The 17,333-nt window shown below is 53.1% G+C and overlaps 1 protein-coding gene across 1 annotated transcript in view; it reads left to right on the forward strand.

The window, feature by feature from the left end:
- Positions 1-17,333, forward strand: part of CRIM1 (cysteine rich transmembrane BMP regulator 1) — a 46,644-nt gene that overhangs the window by 8,902 nt on the left and 20,409 nt on the right. The window contains exons 3-5 of the mRNA XM_049784699.1: positions 145-490; positions 1,138-1,258; positions 14,693-14,814. Coding sequence (XP_049640656.1) covers positions 145-490; positions 1,138-1,258; positions 14,693-14,814 — 589 coding nt within the window. The remainder of the gene's footprint in view (positions 1-144; positions 491-1,137; positions 1,259-14,692; positions 14,815-17,333) is intronic.

The raw sequence follows: 17,333 nt of genomic DNA on the forward strand, positions 1-17,333 counted from the left end.
CGCCTCTCCTTCTTTCTGCCTCTCTTTTCTGGCACTGGGGGGCCACATTCCACCTCCCTAGGGCACCTCAGGCTCATCCTGAATCATCTCAGAGAGGCTTTGGTGCCTAGGGGGTGCCCATCATATTTCTCTCTCGGCCTGGAGCATCGAGGGTGGGAGACGTACCCCACCACAGACACACACACACACCAACACCCCACTTTGCCCTGGCCCCAGGCGCCAGCTAAATTCTTTCTTTCGCCCATAGATGAGAAACCGGATTGCTCCAAGGCCCGCTGCGAAGTCCAGTTCTCTCCGCACTGCCCCGAAGATTCCATCCTGATCGAGGGCTATGCGCCCCCCGGGGAGTGCTGCCCCCTGCCCAGCCGCTGTGTGTGCGACCCGGCGGGCTGCCTGCGCAAAGTGTGCCAGCCCGGGCACCTCAACATCCTGGTGTCCAAGGCCTCGGGGACGCCAGGGGAGTGCTGTGACCTCTATGAGTGCAAGCCAGGTAGGCGCGCCCGGCCTGGGGACCGCATCTTCTGAGCATCCTCTGCATCTTTTGCATCTTCTGCATCTTCCAAGCATCTTCCAAGCCGAATCGGCTCTTCTGTCCTTCCAGCTCACTCGTCTCCACTTCTGCTTGGGGGATCATGGGCAGGAAAAGGGGGTATCCTTGGCATCAAGATGGGTCCTGACCATCTGCTCCTTCCCCGGGCACCCCTTCCCACTCTGCGGATGCTGCCTGCTGCCTCTGTCACCCCACCATGTGGGCAACCTTCGCTAAGGGTTTGGGGTGCATTCTCCTTTTTGGATGACTTTTTGCATCTTCATTCATGCTGGCCTGTGATCCAATCCGAGGGGATTTCCACTTTGCAGGTTTCCAACTCTTGGCCGAATGGAGTTTTATTTTTTTTAGGGCGGGGATAAAATTCCAGAGAGATGCTCTCAGCAACATACAACAATGTCCGTCTCAGGAACTTTCTATGGGAAGTGCCTCTGTCTGACTCTCAGCTTCATCATCTTACGTTAAACTCTCTGGCTGTCTGTCCTGCCACTTATGACTATGCCGCCTGGTCTCCTGCTCTCTGTGGCTCCCGATTTTGGGGGGTGGCTCGCTCAATCCCAGTCACCTCCCACTCTGTTTGCCCCTTCCAGTCTTCAGCGTGGACTGCAGCACTGTGGAGTGCCCATCGGTTCAGCAGGCCGTGTGCCCCCTGGACAGCTACGAGACCCAAGTCAGACTCACAGCGGATGGATGCTGCACTCTGCCCACGAGGTGGGTCCCCACCCTGTCCTTAGGACCCCAAATTTGTCCCTCCCTGGCCCCCTAAACTTCCCCAAGTCTCTTCCTTGGCTTTCTGGGGCACTGATCCCAAGGCTGGTCCCAGCAGTGAATTTGCAGAGGGCAATGCCCACCTTCACCTGTCCATTGGGTCAGGAACTGTCCACACTTACAGGCACATGGGTCCCCTCCAGACAGGACCTTTCTGTCCCCCAACACACATGGAGCATCTCTTGTGCAGCTTTCCCAGGGGGTCCCATGACCGAACCGGGGGCATCAGAGAAGCCCCCGGCTCCCTGGACTGGCTAGTCATCCACAGATCTGAGTTCTGGCCTCTCTCTTAGGCGTGACCGGAGATACGTGACCATGTACATATGGGGCACACTTCCCATGGTACCCCAGACTTGCTGCAGGATCCTGGGGCTCTGTTGGGAGAAAAGCGAGCTCGGAGATGGAAGGAGGGGGCTTTCATCCTGTTCAGCCCCTCTTTACAGTGCATGACCCCTTCTCCCCTGGCAGTCCAGCAGACCCCACATCTCACTGACCCTTCTGCCCTATGCTCAGAGTTAGAGCCAGGCCTTGCTCTGTGCCCCCCGAACCCAATATAGTGGCGTCCTGTCCCACATGGCTAAATAAGAGAGTTCTCAGGGCACTGTGGAGCTGCCACACAGCTCTTTCTCTTCATCTTCTTGGGGAACACATGGGTCTCTGCACACACACCCATCTTGGTTCAGCGTCTGTAGGGGCCCCTCCTGGTGCCTAGGTGTGCGAGGTGGGTTCAGGGAACCCCTTGCCAGCCTGAGCACCCGATTTTTCAGAGCTCGGTAAGTGGCAGGTGGCATCCCTGAGCCCATTTGTCTGCCCTGTTGGTTTGGAGCAGGAAGCAGTGTCTAGAAATTAGGGTGGGGGTACAGCTTGCATGGACAAGCTAGAGGGTCCAGAGGGCAGTGGGGGACCCCAGGACAGAACTCAGAACTATCAGGTGCTCAGAACCGTTGGACGCTTGTCTCTGTCCCCCTGGGGATTTCGGCTTCTGGAGCCCCTCGTGCTGACACAGACCAGGATGGGAAAGGGGCAGGTTCTTGGCTCAAAGCCCCTCTCAGTTGATGCTCAGTAGCCCCCCACCCCATTCCCCAGCCTGGCCCCTCCACTGCCTGCAACCCAAATGTCCGACATTCAGCTCAGCTCTGCTCGGGCCTCGGCCTGACCACGTCCCACCCATTGGTCCTTCTGCACATGGAGCTACCTCTCTGGCATCTCCCTGCCTCCCCCTGCAGTTCAATTTGGGCCCCGAAGGCCATGAGCCAGGCCCTCCTACTGCCCTGAATGGGGCCTAGGATCACGGCTTGCCCTGTGTATTGTGTGTTAAGAGTGTGTGAGCAGAGAGTTGGGTCGAGGGCAGCCTTCTGGGTCCGGGGACCCCTCACTGCCAAGAGGGACTGAGTTGCTTCTCCTTTTATTTTACTTATTTATTTATTTATTTATTTTGGTTTTTGTGCCGCACCGGTGACATTCCTGGTTCTGAGCTCAGAAATCGCTCCTGGCAGGCTCGGTGGACCATATGGGATGTAGGGGATCAGACTTGGGTGTGTCCGGGTTGGCAGCATGCAAGGCAAATGCCCTATCACTATGCTATTGCTCTGGCCTCTGCTTCTCCCTTTAACCACCATGGGGTCTCCCTCCTGGGTAAGTGCACCAGACCCCAGCCCTCCCTGTGGGTACAGCCAGAGTTTGGTATTCTGTCTGTCTGTCTGTCTGTCTGTCTGTCTGTCTCTCTCTCTCTCTCTCTCTCTCTCTCTCTCTCTCTCTCTCTCTCTCTCTCTCTCTCTCTCTCTCTGAAACTTCCACACACCATCACTCCTGCCCCCTGTCCAGCTCTTTCCCCACACTAGCCTTCCTGGGGTCCAGGACAAAGACTCCCCCTTCCCTGCTCCTGAACAGGCAGGGCCACCTGAGCCTGAACCTATTCATTCAGTCTAGCTTAGGACATGGGCCCCCACTTTAGGAGATCCCTAAACAAGCCAACTTTTTTCTTTTGCTTTCTTTACTTTTCCCGTGATCATGCCATAAACTGGTTTCCATATTATACTTGAGGAAGAGTAAATCATAGAAAAATGCCAAGATTTCTCTCTGACTTCACTATAGGTCAATAGAATGTTGTAATTGCCAATGACTCTGCACTGAGCACCCTTGTGCTTGTCTCTGCCTCTAAGAGCTAAATGCCTTGGTGCACAAACCAAGCAGTGGTATTACTGGGTCCTGTGGTATGCACACAATGTTAAATTGATGTCTGAACTGCTCTCGAAAGTCATAACACTGTTTTCCCACCACCATCTAAGAGGTCCATTTCTTCACATCTTTAGTAATACTTGAAGCCCCAAACATTCTTTTGTGTCAATGCTTTTGCCAATCTGATTGATGTGCTACGGTTGATCTTATTGTTTTCTGGATTATTGGTTGAGCAGCCTTTCTTTTTTTTTAAATTATCTTTATTTAAACACTGTGATTACAAATATGATTGTAGTTGTATGATAACAGTCATGTAAAGAACACCCCCCTTCACCAGTGCAAGATTCCCACCACCAATTTCCCAGATCTCCCTCCTCCCCATCCCACCCACACCTATACTCAAGACAGGTTTTCTATTTCCCTCAGTCATTCACATTGTTATGATAGTTTTCAGTGTAGTTATTTCTCTAACTGCACTCATCACTCTTATGTGGTGAGCTTCATGTCATGAGCTGCACCTACATGGGATGATGGGGGAAAAAAGGGTTGGGACTGAGGCAGTAAAAGATTAGAAATGAGCTTTGTAGGGCAGTATCAAGGTCACAATACAAGATGGATATTATGCATATATAAACTATATGCATACAATACTATCAATAGGAGACCAAGGAGAAAAAATTTCCAGTGACTGTCCCAACATAAATCAGTGCTAGGATGACCCGCCCTCCTCCCAAAGCGCATTTTCATTACTGTAGGGAGAGGTAGGGGGAAAGCCTGATGACCCCTACAAAGCCCACCTGGACCGGCGCCCAGGGAAGGCCTGGAATCCAGGGAAAAAAGAGAGGGACAGATGGGGGCCTGCCAAGCATCCCAGCACTCCCCAGGCTAGGGAGACTCCCCAAACCCCAAACCTGGGAAGAGCTGGCCTCCAGAATCAAATGAGAAATCAGAAGCCAGATATCTGGCTGCCCTCCTCCCCATACACCTCCCCCCTGGAGTACGGAGGGAGGGGGGAAGCCTGAGGACCCCAAAGAGTCCACCTGAACTCACTTCTGACCATCCAGAGAAGGCCTGGAGTTAGGGGAAAAAGACAAGGACAGCTGGGGGCCTGCCAAGCTTCCCAGCACTCAGGGGCTGGCATCCCCTTTAGGATGCCGGGGATCGAACCTGGGATGACCATGTGCAAGGCAAATACCCTATCCTCTGTGCTATTGCTCCAGCCCTACCAACTAACATTTGATAATAGCAGACAATCCAAGCTAGAAAGAACAAGAGAGCCCGAGAATGGAGACCAGGCATGGCATTGCTCAGGGATCAATCACTCCTGCCCAGGCTCAGGGGGCTGAACCAATGTCTGCCATCTGCAATGTAAATGCCTTACCTGCTGTACTAGCTCTCCAGCCCCCCTGAACCTCTTTTATTTTCCTGAGAAAAAAAGAGAATGTGGCTTTATTCTTATACCTGATACACTCAGAGCTTCTCTTGATGGTTCAGTTGGAAAAAACTTAGTTCCTCTCATCTTTGTCCAGATTCCTTAATAGTTACAGGGATGAAGGGCTGCGGGGGGGTCGGGGGTCTGCATTCTGGTTCTTTCGAGGTGGAAATGCCTTGTCACTGTTTACAACATCCCAAAACTTAAAATAGGGCTTCTCTCGAGCCACGGGCAGGGCACAGGCCAGTTCCCAAGCTCCTGCTGGCTCTGGGCCCTCGGACGGGAGGGCCTGGGTCATGTCCAGGCCCCTCTGTGGAATATTTATATCCTTGCCTTTCTGAGATACTTTGCTGAAAGGACCTTTTAAAAACCCGTTTTTATTTTTAAGTCAAGATTTAGAAGCGTTTATTTTTGTTTTCCTTAGTCCAAAGTAATGGCCCCTTTGACCCTTCTATCTCAGGGCTTCAGTTTTGGAGCTGGTCTCTGTCTGGACTGCCCCCTGCACACCCTGGAGAGATAATAATTGAGGTCTGTAACCCCCCAGGACCCACCTCTGTCCGTCTCCCCTCCAGGCAGCACCCCCAACCAGTGGGCTCATTCCTGCCACCCTACCCTGTGTTCATGGGAACTCCCAAGTTCCGTGGCCTGTGCCTGCTTAAGCTGTGCGCCCTGGAAACTGCCAACACCACCAGATCTGGGGGTGCACCCATCCGGGTCGCATATGTGTGTGTGCCCCCTGTCCCATCTGAGAAAGGAGGCACCGTCTTTAGGGGTCCCCATGCCCTTTTGTGGGTTGGAACCACCCCGGCGCCAGCGAGGGCCTGGATTCCCAGCGAGGCACAGAGAAGGGGATTTTTCAAGAATTCCGGAAAGGAGAAAAATGGTGGGCGCGGGGGCTCCCGTCACTGACTCATTGTGGGGGAGGCCAGAGGAAGGCAGACAGGAATTGGCATTTCTGTTTGTCTTTTGTTGGAAAATTCCCAGAGGCGGGATGCCATGGGGTCCGAGGCAGCCCAGAGCAGACCAGAATCAGGGGGTACCCGAGATGCGGGGGGAAAGGGGGCCTGGGCTCAGGCAGGCAGCTGGATTCTGCCTCCTTGGCCTCCACCATCTAAGTCTCTTGACCTTCACCGAGTGGAACTGAGGGGGGATGCCTCGCGGAAGCTGTGTCTTGGGGTGCATTCTTTTCTGACAGGGTGGATCCTCACCAGCTGTACTGCACTATTGAGGGGGGGATAGAGCATAAGTGGTTCCCCAGAACTCACAGGTACATTCTTCCCCATGTGTGACCCCCAATGCCCCGGCCTTCCTCCTCCTTCCCGAGGCTCTTGACTATACTGGACTCCCCAGGGTTGCTCCCACACGTGTCCCCACCCTCACTGCTCCTGTTGCTGCTCTAGAACTCGTGTGTGAGAGACACAGAGACGTAATCACATAAAGACACTCACATGGAGACACATAAGAGGTAGCTACACACAGAGACACAATCCCATCCAGGTACACTCTCACGGAGACACGTACTTGGACTGAGACACACGTAGACACATACTCAGACACTCACAGATCCCGTCACACATAGAGGCACACACACTGTGTACATGTCTGTGTGATTGTGTATATCAGTGTCTGTTTGTCTGTCCATCTGCGTGGGCTGAGCCCAAGAGCCCACGGTGGGGGCCCCCACTTTACATTTCTGTCCTGTTCTGCTCCCGGCTTCTCTGCCCTGCACCACAACCCACAGGAGGCACCCCTACATTCATGTACGTCGTCACCAGGCATCTGCTCAGTGACTGGTCCAGGCCGGGAAGGCACTCCTCTAGGCAGGGGATGGGTCCTGCAGTGTCCGAGTGAGTGGGCAAGTGCTTACCGTGCTTCCATCACCTCTACTCTGCTAAGTGCCCCTGTCTCTGTCCCCCTTCTGGGCCGTGGTTTCTTCTGCTCTCAAGAAAAGCCTCATAGGGGCGGAGCAATAGCGCAGCAGTAGGGTGTTTGCCTTGCATGCGGCTGACCCAGGACAAACCTGGGTTTGATCCCCAGGTGTAACCCCTGAGCGTCACCAGGTGTGGCCCCAAAACCAATAAAAAAAATAAAAGAAAAGAAAAAAAGAAAAGTCTCCCTCTGACCAGGTTCCCTGACCAAAGTAGGTCTCAGCCACTCGCTCGCTCACTGGGCAGGAGGCAGAGGTTTTGGAAGGAGCCTTTGGGGCCTTGGGACCCCACAGTCTTGAGGTTGACTCGGGTGAGCCATGGCCAGCCCCTCAGAAGCACTTGGTTGGGGCCAGAGCGGTAGCACAGTGGAGACAGTGGTAGGACATTTGCCTTGCATGCAGCTGCCCAGGATGGACATAGGTTCGATCCCCGGCATCCCATATGGTCCCCTGAGCCTGCCAGGATTTCTGATCGCAGAGCCAGGAGTAACCCCTGAGCACCGCTGGGTGTAACCCCCTTCCCCCACCAAAAAAAGAAAGAAAAACAAAACAGAAAGAAGCACGTGGGTTCCTTCACGGTGACTCTCACCACACAGTTCAGTTCAGGGAATGAAAAGAAGGTGCCAACGTGAAAACGCACTATTTAAACTGCAGAGACCCACCTGTGGGAGAGAAAAAACAGGGTATGGGGTGAGGGATGCTGTTGAGGAAGATGTGGCCCAACTCAGACAGCACCACTGCTGCTTTCATCAAGATCAGAAACCTCTGAATGAAGCAAGAAATGGAGGCCGGAGTGATAGCTCAGCAGGGAAGGCATTTGCCTTGCACACAGCTGACCCAGGTTTGGTCCCTGGCATCCTGTAGGGTTCCCTGAGCACCACCAGGGGAGTGACCCCTGAGCATCACCAGGTGTGGCCCAAAAAGCCAAAAATAAATAAATAAATGCCAGTAGACTGAGCTGTTCTCTTCAAGGACACACACAGACAGATTGTGTGTTTTTCCCTTCTGTCCTCGTCCTAGCACCCCTCTTTCTGCAGAGAACTCAGTGGGTGTTTTTTCCACCCCTGTCCCTTTCTCTGTCAGTCACTGCATGGATCTAGTGGCCAGTACCCCTCTGGTACACGCCCCCCCCATCCCCCCTGGTTTAGGGGCTCTCTTCCCTCTTAACAAACCAAGTTCAAGCATCAGCATTTTGGTGGTGTTTTTTTGTTTTGTTGTTGTTGTTGTTGTTTTTGTGTGGGGATGTTGGCCACACCTGGCAGCGCTCAGGGGTTCCTTCTGGCTCTGCACTCAGAAATCATCCCTGACAGGCTTTGGGGACCATATGGGATACCAAGAAATCAAATCCAGGTTCGTCCTGAGTTGGCAGAGCACAAGGCAAATGCCCTACCACTGCACTGTCTCTTCGGCCCCTGAACATCAGCGTTTCTGCCAGGGGCCTGTGATGGGTTTTAACCTGCCTCTCTGGTCCTAGCCAGCACACAACATGAGGGCCACTTGCCTGCATGCGTGTGACTGACCTGTGTTTAATTCTCAGCATCCTGGATAGTCCCTCGAGCACCACCAGGAGAGAAACTCTCCCCCACCCCAGCACAGAGCTGGGATCAGCCCTGAGGATGGCCAGTGTGACCCCAAAACCAAACCAAACCTTTGCAGTTGGTCATGTCAGTCCTTGGAAATAGCCCTTGAGCATTTCATTTAACTTGATTTCAGAGGCAGGGACAGTCTCCAAAATGATGGCATTTAACAGTTTGAGAATTTTGTTTCTTTTGCTGTTGTTTTGTTGTTGTTATTATTGTTGTTGTTTTTAAAGATTTGGTGTCAGTAGACAAATTTCTCTTAATCTGCTTCACTTAAGGGGAGTTGGGTGGATGTGTGTTTCTTTCATTTGGATCATTCATTTGGCTGCTTTGGGAGAATAAATTTTTGAAAATCCCAGCGCATGTAAAGTAAGCATTAGCCAAGGGCAGATTTAAAACATGCTTCGGTATGTGGGCTGGAGAGATAGCACAGCAGTAGGGAGTTTGCCTTGCACCCAGCTGACCCGGGTTTGATCCCCAGCATCCCATAGGACCCCGGAGCCTGCCAGGAGTGATTTGAGTGCAGAGCCGGGAGTAACCCCTGAACACTGTGGACCCCCCCAAAAAAAAAAAGAGAAAACAACTAATCCTGGCTCTTCCGGTGCCATCCAGTAGCATTCTCTGTGCCTAAGTTAAGAACCTGTCTTCCAGGCCACTCTTATTTCTTCTCTCTGGTTGTCTCCCTCCTGCCTCGGTGGCTCTTAGCCCCAGAAGCAGAGCCAGCTCGCCACTGAAAGGCCAGCATGCTGTCTTCCACACCCAGGCTTTGGAAACTGAATAATTGCAGGAATTCCATGTTGTGATTGGCCTGGGCCCCAGATCACAGACAGAAAACACGCTTTCCTAGAAGGGAAGGCAGACACGCCCACTGAGGCCCAGCCTGCTAGTCTGACTCGGGCACTGGTGCCAGCGGCACCAGGCTGGCGCCCCGAATGGTCTCCTGGGGGGTCAGTGGCTCCAGGGAACTCATGTCCTGAAACCCAGGTAAACCAAGGTCGGGGGGAATGCTGAGTAACAACTTCAATCTGAGAAGCCCCCACCTCTGTCCCCACAGCCGCCCCTCAGCACCTCTAACCTGCTCCGGCCTGGCTGGGAAGTGGGACCCCAAAAGGTGGTCCTGCCAGCTGCCCACTCTGCCCCCTCCTCACAGGATTTCACCCCAACATGGCCAAAGCTGGCCCCCAAAAGCATCTCGCTCTTGGTGGCGTTGAGGCTTGTGCAGTTGTAGAGTGCATCCAGATGGTCCTGCCTGGCTGGGAAGGGCCCCGGCAGTTCTGGGGGTTCGGCTGTGTCGGGGTGTGGGGTGGAAGTGGCCGAGTTTGTATCCGGCCTGATACTTGCCCGAGTCAGTCGTCCACGCTGCGTGGACAAGTCAGCTTGGGGCATAGGCAAGTGTGTTTTCTCTTCAGTATTTCGGTGGGATGAAAGGGGAGAGGTCACGTCCTGCGGCGGCTCAGAGCTGACTCCTGGTTGTGTGCTCAGAGGTCACTTCTGGCGGGGCTCCGGGGACTGGATGGGATTCCAGGATGGAATTTGGGTCCCCAAGTGCCCTGCCCAGCAAGGGCATTTTCTGTGACCCTCTTATCACGTTCTCACCTTTGTTTCTTCTCAACAAGGAAAGAGCTCGCATGTTGTATGATGGAAGACACACACATGCACACATGTCGCCTAGGACAGCCATTAGATTGGCCCCTACCAGGTGGTGACTGGGACCTAGCTAGGTCCTAGGCCATGAGGACACTAGCTCCCAATTAAAATAGTGACTCCTGAATGCTCTCTCTCTCTCTCTCTCTCACTCTCTCTCTCGCTCTCTCTCTCCCCTCTTTCTTCATTCTCTCTCCCTTTCTCCCTCCCTCCTTCTCTCTCTCCCTTTCTGTTTTTATCTCTGTTTCTCTCTATCTCTCTCTCCCCTCTTTCTTCATTCTCTCTCCCTTTCTCCCTCCCTCCTTCTCTCTCTCCCTTTCTGTTTTTGTCTCTGTTTCTCTCTATCTCTCTGTCTCTTTACCTCTCTATCTCTACCTCTATCTTTCTTTATCTCTATTTCTTTTTTTTTGGGAGGGGGGAGTGGAGCACACCTGGCAGTGCTTAAAGGTTACTCCTGGCTCTGCACTCAGTAATCACTCCTGGCAGGCTCAGGGGAACCATATGGGATATTGGGGATCAAACCCGGGTCTGTAATGGGTCAGCTTCATGCAAGGCAAACGCCCTACCACTGTGCTATAGCTCTCGCCCCTCTCTATTTCTTTTCTTTTTTTTCCTTTTGGTTTTTAACTCATGCCCAGCTCTACTCTCTGATATTACTCTTGGAAGGCTCAGGGGACCCTAAGGGATGCTGGGAATCGAACCTGGGTTGGTCACGTGCAAGGCAAACTCCCTACCTGCTGTGCTATCACTCTGGCCCAAATATCTCTCTATTTCTATCTATCTGTCTCTCTGCCTCTCTCTGTCTCTACATCTCTGTCTCTGTCTCTCTCTCTCTGTGTCTTTCTCTCTGTCTTTCTGTGTCTTTCTCTCTCTGTGTCTCTCTGTGTGTTTCTCTCTCTCTCCACACCCTCTCCCGCAGGTGCTTTTTTCTCATGATCCACTCACCTGTGGCCCACCCAGCCCTCTACCACCACCACCTTACCAGCCCATCCCGGAGCTGAGCCTCCTAACTTCCTTCCCCCTTAGTCCCCATCAGACTACATCAGGTGGGTCCGAGTCTGAACATCTGTGTGGTCCAAGCCGTGTTATCGGGGTGCATCTATCTGAGTGGTTCAAGCCGTGCTATTGGGGTGCAGGGTGCTGCCATCAGCAAAGCTCACAGGCCACCGGGAGGGATGCTTCTCAGATCAGGAGCCATGAGCTTTGCCTTTGGAGTCGAGATTTTGCGGCAGGCATCAGTGTTGTGCAGGTGTGTGGATGTGGGGTGGCCTTCTCAGCCTCTGTGGCCGTCCTCAGGCTTGTCACCAGCTTGAAGCCTCGCATCCTTGTCACCTGTCTCTGCCCTTGCAGGTGGAACAGGTATCTCTGTCAACCCCACAGCCTTCCCAGGCACTGGGGCTGCATTCCCGTCTCTGTCCCGTGCATCCGGCCATCCAGCCCCAGGTCATCTTAGACCATGTTCTGGACCCTTTCCCCATGGTGTCTCCGATGAGGCTGGTCTCCCCCGTCTCTGTTTATGTTTGAATTGAAGCATCATGGGACACACAGATAGAAAGTTGGATTGCAGGAGCCCTGAGCTCGGCAGAGCTGTGATTTTGGGAATGGGATTTTGGCCATAATCGGGGAGGCAGCCTGGACCCACGTGGAACACTAGTCATGGGGACACAAGTTCACTTGAATTCTTTTCTTTTAAAAAAATGTATTGATTGATTGATTGATTGATTGGCATCTGGGCCACACCCAGAGATGCTCAGGAGTTACTTCTGGCTCTACCTCAAAAATCATCCCTAGCAGGCTGGGGGACTATATGGGGTGCCAGGAATCAAACTGGGTCCCTCCTGGGTCAGTGGCATGCAAGGCAAACGCCCCACTGCTGTGCTATCTCCCCAGCCCCAGTTCAGTTGAATTCTATTTGGCTGTGAGGGTGGGTCAGGGCTTACTTTTGGCTCCGTCCGCAGAGGTCACCCCTAGCAGGCTTTTGGGGACTAGATGTGGGTCGGACCCAGACATCTTCACAACCCCTTAGCACTCTTGGTACTTAGAGTTTGGGGTGTGCTGAGCATTTCCTCCTGCTTGCAGCTCCCCAAAGGTGGACCCCCTCCTCGTCTACTGCTGCCCTGCCTTGTGTGTGTCATTTGTCTAGGGCACCCAAGTGACAAGTCTGTCACCATTCTGGAGGAGTCCCCCAATACGGTCTGTCTTGGTCGCTTCTTTCCGGGTATCCAAAGGCAGCTAAGCAAGTTCCTCCTTCCACTCAGCCTGACATCTCTGCTGCTCCCCAAACTTACTTTCTGGGGGGAGGAAGACTACCTGAGACCCTCCCCGCCAAAAAAACAAGCCTACTGACAAGGGAGGGCACTAGGCTGGGCTGCTGGGAGATGTGAAAGAAGGAAGGCAAAATGTTGGAGAGCATGGGGTAAAGTTGGGCTGAGCCTCTCTGTTCCTGGTAGAGAAGAGATAGATACGGAACTTTTGGAAGCACTTAGGTAGCCCCCCAAGGCTGTATCATTCCATGGGGTTTCCTGGGCACCTGCCCAAATCTCTTGGGCTTTAGAATTTGGTGAGGGGGTGCAGAGGGGGAGGGAAGAGATGGTGCTGGAGCTGGCTTCTCACTCCCTGCCCCTGCTGTGATTCTGGGGTTCTCCTCCTTGGCTGTGTTGGGGGGAGGGGACCTTGGGCTGGTGGGTCATGTCCCTCTCCCCACCTGGTAACCCAGACTGCCCAGAGTGGACCCAAGAGACATCCCTGGGTCCGATCCACCTCGTGGTAGGCACAGCCCACTACCACCCGATGCCCCTGTGTTCAGAGTGGCAGTTTCTTGGAGGGCACTTCGGGGTCCAGCAGTCCTTTCCTGAGTTCTTCTATGCCCTAGGTGCTAGGGACCCTCATGACCAGGAAACCCCATATTCTGTGAGCAAGGACTGTCCATTGCCCTGCCCAGTGCTGGCCCCTTCCAGAGCCCCTCCCCAGATGGGCATAGAAAGAAAGAAGCACAGCCCCAGACTCCCCAGGAGCAGTCATTTGGCTTTGAGGGGTCAGTATAGGGACCATACAGGCAGAGCTCAGGGATCGGGCCAGAGGCAGTGGCAGGACTTGAACCTGGGCTGGCCCTGGGGTAGCCTCAGGGCAGCAATGTCCACCTGGATGGGGCAGGGGCTGTCCAGAAATGGGGTGTCCCCACAATGGGGCCCCTAGGCAGCGGGAGTGCTGAGAGGCAAAACCCCAGCATGGGGATGGGCCCTGTGAACCCCTGAAGTCTCAGGACCACCCACGTGTGGCGTCAGGCACCCCCTGTATGCAGTCAGGACCGCCCATAAGCAAGGTCAGGTGCCCGTGTGTGGGGTCACCTATACTCAACACAGACACTGCCTATTCCTGCACCCCACCTGAGGGAACAGGGCTGGATACAGCCCCCCAGACCCAGGTCTAGAGGCCAGGAACAGCCCCCCACCCCACCCCTACCAAGGTCCTATCCAAGCCCAGACCAGTTTCCCTCAGCACTGCCCCTCAGGGCTCCGAGCAAGCCACACCTGCCTCTCACCCCCAGAAAAAGCCACAACAGCTTAAGGCATCACACATCCTCGGGGATGTGGGGGAAGGGCATCACCCCACAAACAGGCTGGAGGGGCCCCATTCCCCACCTGTCCTGATGGGGGGCAGATTGCCAGCCTCAGATGTCTTTTCTGTTCTTTCTCCCTCACTGTCTGGGTCCAGCTGGAGAGACTCAGAGCTTCCTGCTGCCCTCTTTTTCCAGGGGTCCAAGGGCCCGGTCCTAAGCTGACTTAGGTCACTTTCCTCCTATGGCCCTGGCCCTCTGGCCACCTACAGAAGCACCCGCGGTGTTTCTCGGGATGCCTCACCCACCCCACATGCCCAACCTCTGTCCCTAGGGATTCTGGAACACTTCTGAGCCCTCCTAGTCACATTGGCACCCCAACTCTCAGCTTCCCTCCAGTTTCCATCTCCTACGTCCTCGTCCCAGGGCCATGTGGATGCTCCAGTGTTCGCTCAGGATCCTGGCCTGGTCCTTGGAGCTGCCACTCCCTGCCGCACTGTGCTTGCTGGGGCAGCTCCATCGTGGGGAGTCAGGGTACCCCAGATTCCCCCCCTACCCCTCTTCCACCCCCCCCCACCAGATATGCGCTTGGGGGTTGCTTCTGCCCATACAGCTGCACCTTCTCAAATGGGGTTCAGGGCTGATGTCACGAGAAGAATCCAGCTCCATCCCAGGGGTCCTTGGGGTTGAAGGGAACTTGAAAAAAATCCAGACACAGCCAAAGCAATAGCACAGCGGGGAGGCCATTTGCCTTGCACATGGCCAATGCAAGTTGGCCCATAGGGTCCCCTGAGCCTGCCAGGAATGATCCCTGAGCTCCATCTGGCGTGATCCAAAAATCAAAATTAAATAAATAAAATCTGGGGTTCTCAAAGTAGATCCCATGAGATCCCCCATCATCCCACCCACTCCCACCTTGCATGGTGACTGCAGACCGGTAGGACTGCAGCATCACCGAGCCCGTCACCCCTTTGCAGAGGATGGTGGGGTCTGGGGAGGGGTCCCCCGACCTCCATGTTGCTGCTCATTCACGGGGTCTCCCCCTCTGCTTTGGTTTCAGATGCGAGTGTCTCTCTGGCTTATGTGGTTTCCCCGTGTGCGAGGCGGGCAGCACCCCACGTAGAGTCTTGCGTGGAACCGGGACTCCTGGCAAGTGCTGTGATGTCTTTGAATGTGTTAATGGTACGTGGGCCTCCCCCATCCCCCTCACCCCAGTCTCCCCTGTCTCCCCCAACTGAGCCAGGATGGGGCCAACGGCCGCCCTTCCTGCGTCTGTCATCAACAGCGGCCAGTGACTTTTTCCTGGTCAAGCGGGTCTTTTTGCTCATCTTCCCGGGTCTGATTCACAAGTGACACACACTTCTTCATGGCTGCATATGTAGAAGAAGAACCCGTGATGTCTAGACCCTTAACACGCTTCGTGCTTTTAGGCATCCGCTCTTGGGGGGGTCCTGGAACTATACCCCTGCTTACATAACTCTGGGGGGCACCATCAGCCTTTGCAGGCAATTCTAGAGCATTCATTTCCCCAGAACCCCTTTTAGGATCAATCAATAGTGACTCCCCAGTTTCCCGGCCTCCTCCCCCATACAGCCATTAATCTCTGCCCACCTCCCTCTGCTCACTTGCTCGGTGCCCACCCCCCAGCTCCCAGCAAGCTGCAGCATGCCTGAGGTCTTTGTTCCCAAGTGGCTGAGCAGCCCCTTCTGGGGAAGGGTGGCTCTTTTCCCTTGGGCAGTCCGTCGGTGCACACCTGGGTTGTTTCCAGCCATCACTTCTGGGCCTGGAGCTGCCCTGAAACATTCCTCATTTGTGGGTCATGAATCCCCCACATATGCTGTTGTCACCAGCTGTTGTGCTAGTCCTGAGCGTCTCTCTCCTGGGCACCCCAGCCGTGTCTGCGTCGTGGAATACTCGCAGCTCCATGTTTTTGGTGGGGAGCTGCCTGCCGCAGGGTTCTCCCAATGAGCTGCACTTATTTTTTTTATTTTTTATTTTTTTACATTATGTAAGAGCAGGAAATTCCATCATCTTGATCTTCATTGGCGTTTGGCTTTCCTGTGTCCGTAGTGAAGGGGGAATCTTTCTAGGCCTTGATAACTAATGAAGTCCAACGGCGTCATACTGGGTATTTCTGCTTATTGTCATTTCTTTTTTGTTTGTTTAGTTGGTTGTTGTTTTATTGTGAGTTTTCTGTATGGGTCCATAGCGTGCTGTTTGGAGCTATGTTCAGGGCTTCCTTCTGGCTCTCTGCGCTCAGGGATCACTCCAGGCGGTACTCAAGGGACTAGCGGGGTTATCAGGAATCGAACCCGGGTCCTCGGTAGGCAAGGCAAATGCTCTTATTTGCTGTACTGTCTCTCCAATCCAAATACATAGGGTCTTGTTGGGGTTGGGGTAACTAGGAGGAGTACATCTGACTGTTCTCAGGACTTGGTTATGTGACTTCTGTAACTGGAAATACTTCCACGTTCTCCTTTTCTAATCCAAATATTTATTTTTATTTCCTTTTCTCGCCTATTTCCAAACCAGCTAGAGTCTCGGGTACCACATTAAATAACTTTGAAGTGTTGAGACCAAACATTTATTTTTCTTGTTCCTGATCATAAGGAGAAAGAAAACACCAAAATCTTCACTACCATAGACTGTTATGCCATGATTTGGTTTTTTTCTTGACTGCTATTTTGTTTTATGGTTTTTGGTTTCGGTTTTGTTTGGGGGAGGGGGGGCACATCTGACAGTGCTCAAGGGTAACTCCTGGCTCTGCGCTCCGAAATTACTCCTGGCAGGTTCGGGCAACCATATAAGATGCTGGGGATTGAACCCAGTTGCAAGGCAAACGACTACCCACTGTGCTATCACTCTGGCCCTATGATTGCTATTTTTCTAGTTGGAGAAAAGTTCCCTTCTGTTCCAAGATTATTGAACATTTGTATTACAGAAGGGTATTGAGTTTAGCCAATTGAGTTTCCTCCCACATGGGTTTTGTCCTTTCTCATCTGTGGATTCGGGGGGGTGGGAGAGTATTGAACCAACCTTGCATTCTCAGAATAGATCTTGTTTTTTCGGGATGTATGGACCCCTGTGTTCCTTGCGGACTTGAGTCTATATCTATTTTTGAAGGTGTTCATGTCAGTTTAAAAATATAATAAAAAATTAATCTGTAATTTTTTTTTCTTTTTAAAGGGTGGGCTTTGTCTATAGCCAATCTGAGTTCTTTTCACTCAGCTGAAATTACAGATAAGGCATGGCTTTCAGGAGAGAGTTTTGAAGCAAAGGAAAGTTCATAGAAAACCTTGGGGTGTAGAGCGAAGAGATCTGAATGCAGAGCTTGGCATGCTTGGCCAAGATGCTTCAAAACTCAAATCTCTTCGTCAGGGGTCAGAGAGCCTTGCATGCGGCAGGCCCAGGAGGGACCTGATTTGATTCCTGGCATCCCACCCTCAGCCTGCCGGAGGTGATTTCTGAGTGCAGAGCCAGGGATCAATCAATAAGTAAAGTTTGTTATTTTTTTTTTAATCTCTTTGTCAAAGAGCTAGTCCACTTGCTAAGTGGGTCACATGCAGGGATTGAGTCCCATGTCATCAGTAGTGAGTGGTGAGTGAAAAATAACAGTGGATTATCCCCAACGAAGGGGAAAGAGGTTTTGGAGCCCGTACTGGAGAAGCGAAAGAAACATCCACTCCAGAAAAATCTAAATA

This window comes from Suncus etruscus, chromosome 12 (genome assembly GCF_024139225.1).
Source record: "Suncus etruscus isolate mSunEtr1 chromosome 12, mSunEtr1.pri.cur, whole genome shotgun sequence".
Taxonomy (NCBI): Eukaryota; Metazoa; Chordata; class Mammalia; order Eulipotyphla; family Soricidae; genus Suncus; species Suncus etruscus.